Genomic DNA, 10,064 nt, shown 5'->3' on the forward strand with positions numbered 1-10,064 from the left:
GCTTTAATTGCCCCTATCTTCAGATGAAATGTTATGAACTGCACCAAATTTCAGAGTATGCCAAGTTTTGTGGAATTTCATCCATGGGGGGCTATAAAATAAATGGATTTATGTGTACATTCAGGACTGTATACCCATCGGCCTGTAGATGGTGGTATTAACCCTCTGGAGTCTAAATCCCCCCCTGGGGATTTGAAAAACATCTCAATCTCTACTAGTTTTTGTAGAAACATATAAGTGACACCATTAGAAACCTTTAATCAACTAGTTTCCAAATATATGTTTTAAAAGAGAATGGTTGCTCTGGGTGCAACAAACATGCAGGAACATACACACACACGCACACACACACACACATAAATACACACACACACAGACGCATACCTACACACACACGCACCAGCACATACACACATGTACATAAAACATTACACAAACACATGCACAAAGACACCTACACGCATGCACACATACACCCTTACACACACACCTACACACACCTCACACTCACACACACACACACATGCACAGTGCACACACACACACACACACACACACACACACATCTTTGACTATGTTTTGTGAGATGCAGCACTGTGTGGACTTTCACACATTGATGTGCTCTTCAGTGAAACTTAATGGCATGGAAGTTATTGAAATAGAAATAAATGTGGCTTAAATTATTTAGTTTTGGCTGAAAGCTTCCACTCATGACTGGGAGTTTGTTTATTCTCATTATACTAATTTGTTTATTGTTTATTTGGAGGATTTAATGGGTGAGACAGAGAGATTAATAACATTGCAATTCAGTGAATAATAAAGAAATTAAGGATTTACTTTTTACATTTGAAACGAATAACTTCAAAGCAATGTCATGTCATACAAGTTATTTTGAAGTGTCTCATTGTGTGAAGGACAGATTAAGGTCTAGAATAAGGTGGCTTACTAACATTATACTGCCATCTCCACTGTCCCATACAGAGTTAGGTAGTCTGTAGTTTAAAATCCTTGATGGTTTATGACGATATTCAGTCTAGTGTCCAGCAGTGGAGAATGGTGGTGTTGGTGGTGTGAGAATGGTGCTGTTGGTGGTGTGAGGTTTCCTCATATGTCAGGCGGTCTGCAGCATGCGTCTGTAATGTGGTAGCAGTTCGTGGTCAGACAGGTAAAGGTTAAACTCGAGCGCCACCAGCACAGGAAACTCAAATGCCAGCAACTCCCTCCTGTTCAGCCTCAAACGTTCCTCTAGCCTCTTAAGGACACACACACAAAACATATCCATGACATTTCATCTTTAGGAATAGGTCAAAATCTAATCTTATAAAAGAGGTTGCAATACATACTGTAATACTTCACAATGTAAGAGCAGACTCAAATCTTCACAATGTACGAGAAGCATACAGCACAATCTCACACTGTCACATGGGTCCTCACATCAATCAGCTGTTTGACCTCGAACCTCTTGAGGTCACTGCCAATCTTGGCGGCCAGGAGGATGCAGGCCCCAGCACATAGCTTGCGGTTCTCCTTGTCCAGCTTGCCTCTGAGGGCCAGCTTTTCAAAGTACACAAACACCATGGCCACTATGGGCTCCTCGTAGCCACAGTCCTCTTGAGCCAACTTGCGGATTTCTTTCTTCAGACTGCGAAAGTCACAAAGGTAGAAAAGAAAAGAATACAGGTCAGGTCCAGTCTACTTTTCTTGGTTTCAACATCAGCTCATTTCACCCAAACTGATTCACAAGTGTGGATTGGTGTGAAATTAGGCAACTGTTAATATTATAATAGTGTAATGAAATAATAATAAAAGCGGCACCTCCGAATTTTGCTGAGGGTCAGTTGAATGTGTGGAAACCTCTGTCTAAAAGTGTCATTCATGTCCCTCTTCAGCTCACTGGGCTTGGTGTATTCAATGACAGTAGTCTGAGGGATGGAGGATGGAATGGGAGACAGATTGTCATTGTTTGCTGACCGTACTTCCTACTCTGTTTTCAGTCACGCTTAACTGTAGGACAGTGTACCATGTAAGAGGGGAAGACAAGCACACGCTTGTGTTTGCCGCATGGCCAGTGGGGGTCATCCAAGAGGTTTGGGTCATAGTATGTACGGTCTCCTCTATTCGCTCCTGAAGGAAAGATCACACCATGAATATGAGCATCCGGATCTGAGTCATTTGCATTGGCATGCATTGTGTGTAACTGAATCCAGCTAATGGCGCACAAACGTTTTGAAATAGGCAATGTTTCTATGTAGAACCTGATAAGTAGTCTGAAACTTCCAGCGGCAGATGACATGGCAAAAACACTAAAAAAGAGTCGCGAAACTCCTGTGTCCAGGATATTTACAATATTCTTTCACATTGTTTTGTAAGTCTCTGGCGACATGATTCAGAGAGATTCAGTGCTGACCTGTATGTTCCTTACAATGGGCTCTGATGCTCCGCATGGGGCTGAAGCCACGCGGAGCCGCAGGGTAGACCGGGTCTAAGGAGCTCTGCTGCCCCACCTCACAGTCTCTGCTCAGGGCATGGGTGGGGTACAACAGCTGGGTGTACGAAACAGTCTGGAGGGATACATCAGACACGAGCATGCAGCATTCAGAGTTCTGATTATGGCATGCAGTTAAAGAATGCTTGTCTGAAAGCAACGTCACTAAATTACTGAATATAGACACATGGAATTTCAGCTTGTCAGTATAGCCAACTGGCCATTTTTAAGATCACACCTTTACATTTTTAGCATAATGAGCATCATTACTGATTGCCAGTGACTCACGGAGAAAATTCAAATTGTGCTCTCGCGAGAACTCTGGATTGCCAGGGTAAGTTTTAAGACTGACCTTGCCATTAGCACCAAGCTCGACACCTTCCAGTCCCACGACCATCTCTTTTGTGGCGATAGCTCCAGATGGGTGCTGGTGTCTTCTCTCCAGAGCCACATCGCTGCATGTGACAGACATCATGCGTCACACACATACTGTATCTGATATCTCTAAACCTTTGTAAATCCTATTGGCTTTAAGTATGTATTAGGAGAAACATTCTGTACAGTGAATGCAACATACCCATCATGGCTGTATTCTCGGTAAGGTATGAGAGAAAACACACAGAAGAGAGCTCGTCTGACACTAATCAGAATTATCCTGTGATGGAAAAACACCAGTTACAACCTGAAATGTCATATTTCTTTTGCTTCAAGTGGGAAATATCATTGTATAGAAATAGGTCTACACACAATGTATATTACACTTTTATTACAAAGCTTTGTGTCATCTCAACTCCCAACTATCCCATTGTTTAGCTTAGTCTTTTGCTGTGTTTTATTTGTTTGTGAGGATGTGTGTTTTGTATGTGTGTTTGTTTTATACAGACATGTTGTTCCTGATCTTAACACTCATTGATGTCCTCAAATACTGAGGTGTAATCTCTGTCTGGACTTTTGCAACCTGTTTAGATCTTGGAACATCTCAAAATGAGATATGATGTGTCTTGTTCCAGAAATCTGGGATTGTCCTCATCTCTGTTAGTAGTCGACCATTTGCAGTAAGTGCTTAGGCCTAGATACAGTGCCTATAGAAAGTTATCATACCCTTTTGAAATAGTTCCTTTTTTTGTCTTACAGCCTGAAATCAAAACCCATTTTAAAAAAAATCTTTTCCAGTTTTATTTACAAATGTAGCTGTACAACATCAAAATAATGAAACAAAAGTCAACAGTTCTGAAAATTAATAAAAAATTAAAAACTAGAATAACAGGGTTGGGAAAGTCATCATACCCCTGACTTAATACTTTGTAAAGCTTCCTTTTGCTTTCATTACAGCCATCAATCTGTTTGGATATGTCTCTATTATAGCTTTGCACACCTAGACAGGGGAATATTTGCCCAATTTTCCGTGCAGAATTGTTAAAATTTAGTCAAATTCTGTAGGGAATGGCGATGGACTGCTCTCTTCAAGTCAATCCACATATTTTCTATAGGATTTAAGTCAGGGCTCTGACTTTGCCACTCAAGGATATTCACCATCCTATCCTTAAGCCACTGCTTTGTTCTTTTGGCAGTATGTTTAGGATTTTTGTCGTGTTGGAAGGCGAATGACCTCCCCATCCTCAGCTGTTTAGGAGAGGGACGCAGGTTTTCCTCAAGAATTTTGGTGTACTTGGCAGCATCCGTTTTCCCTTCTATCCTGACCAATTGCCCAGTCCCCGCTGAAGAGAAACATCCCCAAAACATAATGTTGCCCCCACCATGCTTCAAAGTAGGTATGGTGTGTTTTGGGTGTGTTTGGGTGTGTATACTGTGTTTGGTTAGCGCCTGGAGCTCAGTCCAAAAACTTCAATCTTAGTCTCCAAAAAGTTCGATCTTAGTCTCATCTGACCATATAAGCTTTTTCCACATGGTAGCAGAATATTCCAGATGTGTTTTTGCACTGAACTCCAAGCGCAATGTTTGGCGAAAACCAACACAGTACACCACCCAAAACACACCATACCTAGTGTGAAGCATGGTGGGGGCAACATTATGTTGTGGGGATGTTTCTTTTCAGCGGGAACTGGGCAATTGGTCAGGATAGAAGGGAAAATGGATGCTGCCAAGTACACCCACATTCTTAAGGAAAACCTGCGTCCCTCTCCTAGACAGCTGAGGATGGGGAGGTCATTCGCCTTCCAACACGACAATAATCCTAAACATACTGCCAAAAGAACAAAGCAGTGGCTTAAGGATAGGATGGTGAATATCCTTGAGTGGCAAAGTCAGAGCCCTGACTTAAATCCTATAGAAAATATGTGGATTGACTTGAAGAGAGCAGTCCATCGCCATTCCCTATAGAATTTGACTAAATTTTAACATTTCTGTACGGAAAATTGGGCAAATATTCCCCTATCTAGGTGTGCAAAGCTATAATAGAGACATATCCAAACAGATTGATGGCTGTAATGAAAGCAAAAGGAAGCTTTACAAAGTATTAAGTCAGGGGTATGATGACTTTTCCAACCCTGTTATTCTAGTTTTTCATTTTTTATTAATTTTCAGAACTGTTTACTTTTTTTTCATTATTTTGATGTTGTACAGCTAAATTTGTTAATAAAACTGGAAAAGATTTTTTTTAAATGGGTTTTGATTTCAGGCTGTAAGACAAAAAAAGTAACTATTTCAAAAGGGTATGATAACTTTCTATAGGCACTGTATATGCCCACTTCCCACAATCATATTTATTAGATGCAAAGACAGTGCTAGTGGGGTGTGTGTGTGTGTGTGTGTGTGTGTGTGTGTGTGTACAGAGTACAGAGTACCTGCCATCACTTGTATCATGCTGTCGCAAGTTTTTTATGAAGTGGACCCTTCTAGAGCTTTTCGGTCGACGAGAGCGTGATGATGAGCAACTGAACAGAACACATAGTGGTCTGAGTGAGCTGTTTATCTTGACCTGGTGTTCTACAGCATGGGCAAAGTTATACCATCAAGTGTTCTGGTGAGGAGATAAAATATGATGCAAATCGTATAAAAAATGTTGTGAAATGAAGCATCTGAATTACCTGCGGAGGGGAGCATTTTCCTCGATGTCCTCCAGGATCTCGAACCGTTGCAATGTGTGTCTGCGTCTGCAACAGATGACAGATGATATTAGTGAAAGGTGTGAAAGCGGTAAAAAAAACAATACACCTGGTGGTGTCATGTTAACATAGCCTCAGACTCCAACTAGCAAGATAAAAGACTTTTTCTTAACCGACTCTAATCACGTGTCTATCTGAAAGTTACCTTGTCCTCTGCAACTCCAAGGAAGAGCTGCCCTGGCTGTCTGAGGAGCTGTGTGCTTGCTTTTTGAGGGAGCCCGAGTGACCTCTCTGGGCTCCTGGGGTGAACCTCCCTTTGACCGCGCCGGAGAGGAGATGAAGAGGAGGAGGATGGCCACTGACGTCAGACGCAGCCTCTGCGACTCTCCGTGAGTCCGTGGCTACCTGGCCAACAGGTGCATCATCACCACCCTGCAGCTGGTCTCCTGATCCACTGTGCAAAATCGCCGTGGTGATGCTACTGTGATGCTGCCGTGTTGACGTGGCAACCTCACTCCTCATCCCTGCACCCAAAACACCCTCCCCGTCGGCACCCTGCGGCGGCACACTGTCCAGAGAGATGTTCCTCAGGAAGTGCAGCGCGGCCTCTCTGCTGAGCGGGTCCATGTCTGGTCCAGAGTCTCTTGTGCCAACAGCACTGATAGTGTGTGCTGTGCAGCAGGGCTCCTGGGTGCACGGCTGGAAGTGACAGGTCTTGAACTGCTCAAGTGGGCTTGACACACAGCTGACAACACAAGGCTGTTTTAGTAGTCTGTTACAGTCTACGTGCAAGAGGACCCTAAATCAGAGCATCAGATTGTCTAATACTGTGTGAATACATTATTAATAAGTTCAGAAGAACCCTGCATTAGTTGGTACACAATGGATCCTAATTTGAATTAATTGCAAAGTACAAATTTTAAGTCTAACTAAAACTAATTTAGTAGGCAAAATAACTGTTCTAATTTCGATAGATAGATAGATACTTTATTGATCCCCAAGGGGAAATTCAAGAAAATTTCCGACCACAGGTAAGACCTCGGCCACAAACACTGATGAATCAGCTCTATGGTCCCACACGCCACATGATAGGTATGCTTCATTCAAGAGTACTTTGCCTGTGGATAGACTTTCCTCTTTCCCCACCATTTAAATCAGGGCCCACAGTGTTAAGTATTGTTTGTGGGAACAACTGTACTTCAGCTAAATTGAATGTTGAGTGGAAATCTGCAAAATGTGTGTCATTTAGAAAAGCGGAATATCTATTTCAATATTGACATACAACACTGCATGAAATTGAGGTAGAATAACAAATAAGATACAATTGAACATTAAACTCAACAGTGTAATTCAAAAGAGAACAGACTCCCTCTGACTTGCCCTTGAAAAATGAACACATTGTAAAGTATAGACCTTGCTTTACAATCATAGCCTGGGACCCATTTTCAAATACAGCAGATATTTCTAACAACTTGACCAAATGCATACTACGGTAACTCTATAAATAAAAACATAATGTAAGCAGGACAGAATACAACAAAAACAGAGCAGATGAAGCTGTACGCAAATGAAGTGCAAACCAGAAAGCACCCCAAAAAATAGCACAACTGCAGTGCTGACCATGTGATGTCTCTGATACACCATATTGTATCAGAGACACCTTTGTAATAATTTTATCTTGAGAATGGCCTTAGTACATGCCAAAGCAGCTCAACAATTTTGATGGGAGGATTTACTGTCATATCTCACGGGGTACACAACATTTAGCTTTCTGAAAAGAACTTCCTCTGAACACAGACACCTGATTCATAAGGTAAGAAGAATATTAAAGATATGAAAAAATGCAGGTTGTAGATTTCTTGATTTATTTTTGTCTGAATTGTGTCCATATACTGTAGGTGATTTGAATTTCAAAAGTTTTTAAATGTATCACACATAAACATTATTGTTCTGTAGCTGTGCTGTAAATATGTTGTCTCTTTGACACCGGTGAGATATGTTAAAGTACCCGATTTACACTATACTAAAAGCTTCTTTTCATTAATAGGCTAGTAAGATGACTGACAATGGTCAAGTAATTTTGAACCAGTTCAAAGAAAATGATGCCGAAGGTGTTCATGAAGCTCCTTTGCTTCAAACGTTCCTTAGAGGGCATCCGAAAACCCTGGGGGTAGGAATGATCCTTTGTTTATTTTCTTCTACAAGATATGACAATGACTAGGGTGGCAACTGAGACTTAACAATGCTACCACCACACACCACATGATATTTTAATTTCTGCACAATGGACTGCTCATTGCTTGTTGATCAATTAAGTTAGAGCACATCGCCATGTTTAGTAGTTTCCCACAGTCCTAATATAACAGGAAGTTACAACAGTAATGAACGAAAGGAACAAAACTCAAGCCTTTTTGATACAGTCAATTTAAATTAACCTTCTGAGGCTATGGAAGCCATATCAAATGCTCCATCTCTTGTGTCGCTTACAGACAGTTCAAATTTTGGTTGGTGGAGTGATGCTCATGTTTGGTGTGGTGATGACAATACTCATTCATGCAATGTCTGCCCGCTCTGGTATCCTCTTCTGGGGTGGCCTGATGGTAAGATATGTGAACTATTATATATAATATATATGTATTTTTTTTGTGAATATGACAAAAGTGAAGCCATAGTCTTGACCTCTCCTTATCAGTAAAAGTTGTATGCATCATGAATATTTTGAATTCATCTATAAATAAATCACAAACGTTCCTCTTTCCCCAGTTTGTAAATGCAGGAGCACTCTCCATAGCAACTGATAGAAAGCTCACTGTGCGTTTGGTGGGTATTATTAGGCAGAGGTCATCCTAAAGAGCAAATCCAAATTGTTGAACAGACCTCAAGAGATTTTGAATGCATTACGTTCCAAAGAAATTAAACCAGACCACATCGTCTACTGCATACAGTATATTAGGAGACACATGATCAGTAATTTCTTCAATTGTATCTTATTACTATAATGCAGGTCAAAGCCACATTTGGAGTAAATATCTTCTGCTCCATAATTGCACTGATTGGCATTGTTCTTCATTCTTTGGATTTGGCAATGTTTTCCTATTTGATCAAATCAAGTAAAGAGTCATTCAAATGTGTTCAGCCATGGATACTGTATCTGGTAAGTCTGCCTCTATCACATTACACCAATATAATCATGTGCATATATATTTTTGTATAATGTTCTTCAAGCTTAATGCCTCAATACCTCAGGTAAGTAAAACTATATGCAAAATTACCCTTGTCCTGGATAATATCGGACAATGGCTGAGTTTCCCAGATTTGTTAAGAAGCTCTTAAGTGCTAAGAACCTCTTAGGAGTGTTCTTAGAACGTTCTTGGAGCGCTTCTAAGAAGTTCTTAGCACTTAAGAGCTTCTTAACGAATCGGAGAAACCCGGCCAATATCACTTTATAGAAGTGGTCTATAGGCTATGTTTCTAAAAGCTTCAACATGACTGGTTTCTGTCCCCCAGGGCAGGTCAGTAGGAATCTCAGCAGTCATGCTCACTCTGTCCCTGCTAGAGCTCATCATTGGCATCTATCTCTGTGTGTTTGCCTACAAAGCCACTTTTTCTTACCGCTTCCATCCAAAGGTGAGGATCCTTTTCAGTAGATGTTCTTGAATCGCTCTGGTCATTGATCAATCTCTACAACCATTTATTGCTCTACACGGTTTGAAGTGTTAGCAAAAATATTTCCATGTAGCCAATATGATTTAACTACATTCACTGTAGTGTTGCAGTGTGTAAACTGAAATTGTCTATGTGCAGGTTGAGTTTGTTCCAGATGCACGAGGTCTGAACATTTCAACTGCTGAAAATTCAACTCAAGGTCAAGGTCCACTGATAATGGCCAATGACAATCCCCAAGAAGAGAATTGAGCGCAGAATTACTTCAACACTTATCTGCGGTTTCATTTATTTATTTAACTTTTTTTATTTGTCAAATTGAAATGTCAATAACAGCTTTATTATTTTTGATGAAGTATCCTGGATTTGATTGTTTGTTCTACTACCATGATGCAGCACCAGAGCATCATATCAAGATAGGTCTCTCTTAGTCCTTGATACTGGAACCCTATAACCTGTGGTATCATTTGTGCACTCTGATTAATGTGGGGTTTGCTTTGTTTTGACATGACATAAGGCATACACCGTGTAATATAATTTCTGACGTACATAGATGTAACTTGTTAACTGTAAGTTTAATGCAACCTATTGGTCTTAATGTTATGCTACTGTATTCTTTCCACATTAATCCACTATTCTCATTTTTTCACAAGACATGACATGTAATTTTTAGAATTCTAACTTGTATTTCAATAGCTGTAAAATGCCTTTGTTTGCAAAATATATAGCGCATAACTGTTTATTGACTATGGAAAACCTAGAAGAGCAGCCTACTGAGATTGAGGTGATTAAAAAACAATACTTACACACATGGTTACAGGAGGCCTTTTATTAGACTTTTTTAAACAGAT

At 40.5% G+C, this 10,064-nt stretch overlaps 2 protein-coding genes across 2 annotated transcripts; one reads left to right on the forward strand and one right to left on the reverse strand.

The window, feature by feature from the left end:
- Positions 1–1,111: 1,111 nt before the first annotated feature.
- On the reverse strand, positions 1,112–6,177 carry LOC134065813 (CDK5 and ABL1 enzyme substrate 1-like). The gene is made up of 10 exons (XM_062520902.1): positions 5,756–6,177; positions 5,533–5,598; positions 5,290–5,379; positions 3,063–3,140; positions 2,838–2,940; positions 2,408–2,561; positions 2,021–2,124; positions 1,816–1,922; positions 1,435–1,642; positions 1,112–1,252 (listed from the first exon to the last, which is right to left on the reverse strand). The coding sequence occupies exons 1-10, from the start codon at positions 6,175–6,177 to the stop codon at positions 1,112–1,114; spliced, it is 1,473 nt and encodes a 490-aa protein (XP_062376886.1).
- A 1,429-nt stretch (positions 6,178–7,606) lies between these two features.
- Positions 7,607–10,034, forward strand: LOC134065814 (membrane-spanning 4-domains subfamily A member 4A-like). Its single transcript, XM_062520903.1, has 6 exons — positions 7,607–7,720; positions 8,040–8,150; positions 8,314–8,370; positions 8,555–8,704; positions 9,058–9,177; positions 9,355–10,034. Exons 1-6 carry the CDS (start codon positions 7,607–7,609, stop codon positions 9,463–9,465), a joined length of 663 nt encoding a protein of 220 aa, XP_062376887.1. The 3' UTR covers positions 9,466–10,034.
- Positions 10,035–10,064: the final 30 nt, after the last annotated feature.

This window comes from Sardina pilchardus, chromosome 19, assembly GCF_963854185.1.
Source record: "Sardina pilchardus chromosome 19, fSarPil1.1, whole genome shotgun sequence".
Classification (NCBI taxonomy): Eukaryota; Metazoa; Chordata; class Actinopteri; order Clupeiformes; family Clupeidae; genus Sardina; species Sardina pilchardus.

What these genes read in the sequence shown, in the direction of transcription:
- LOC134065814 (XM_062520903.1), top strand. Translation starts at nt 7,607, where the DNA reads ATGACTGACAATGGTCAAGTAATTTTGAACCAGTTCAAAGAAAATGAT. An exon ending in GGCATCCGAAAACCCTGGGG is followed by an intron (nt 7,721 to 8,039) that starts GTAGGAATGATC and finishes TGTCGCTTACAG; the next exon opens with ACAGTTCAAATTTTGGTTGG. An exon ending in AGCCATGGATACTGTATCTG is followed by an intron (nt 8,705 to 9,057) that starts GTAAGTCTGCCT and finishes TCTGTCCCCCAG; the next exon opens with GGCAGGTCAGTAGGAATCTC.
- LOC134065813 (XM_062520902.1), bottom strand. Translation starts at nt 6,177, where the DNA reads ATGGACCCGCTCAGCAGAGAGGCCGCGCTGCACTTCCTGAGGAACATC. An exon ending in GAAAATGCTCCCCTCCGCAG is followed by an intron (nt 5,380 to 5,532) that starts GTAATTCAGATG and finishes TGTTCTGTTCAG; the next exon opens with TTGCTCATCATCACGCTCTC. An exon ending in AGGTCAAACAGCTGATTGAT is followed by an intron (nt 1,253 to 1,434) that starts GTGAGGACCCAT and finishes TGTGTCCTTAAG; the next exon opens with AGGCTAGAGGAACGTTTGAG.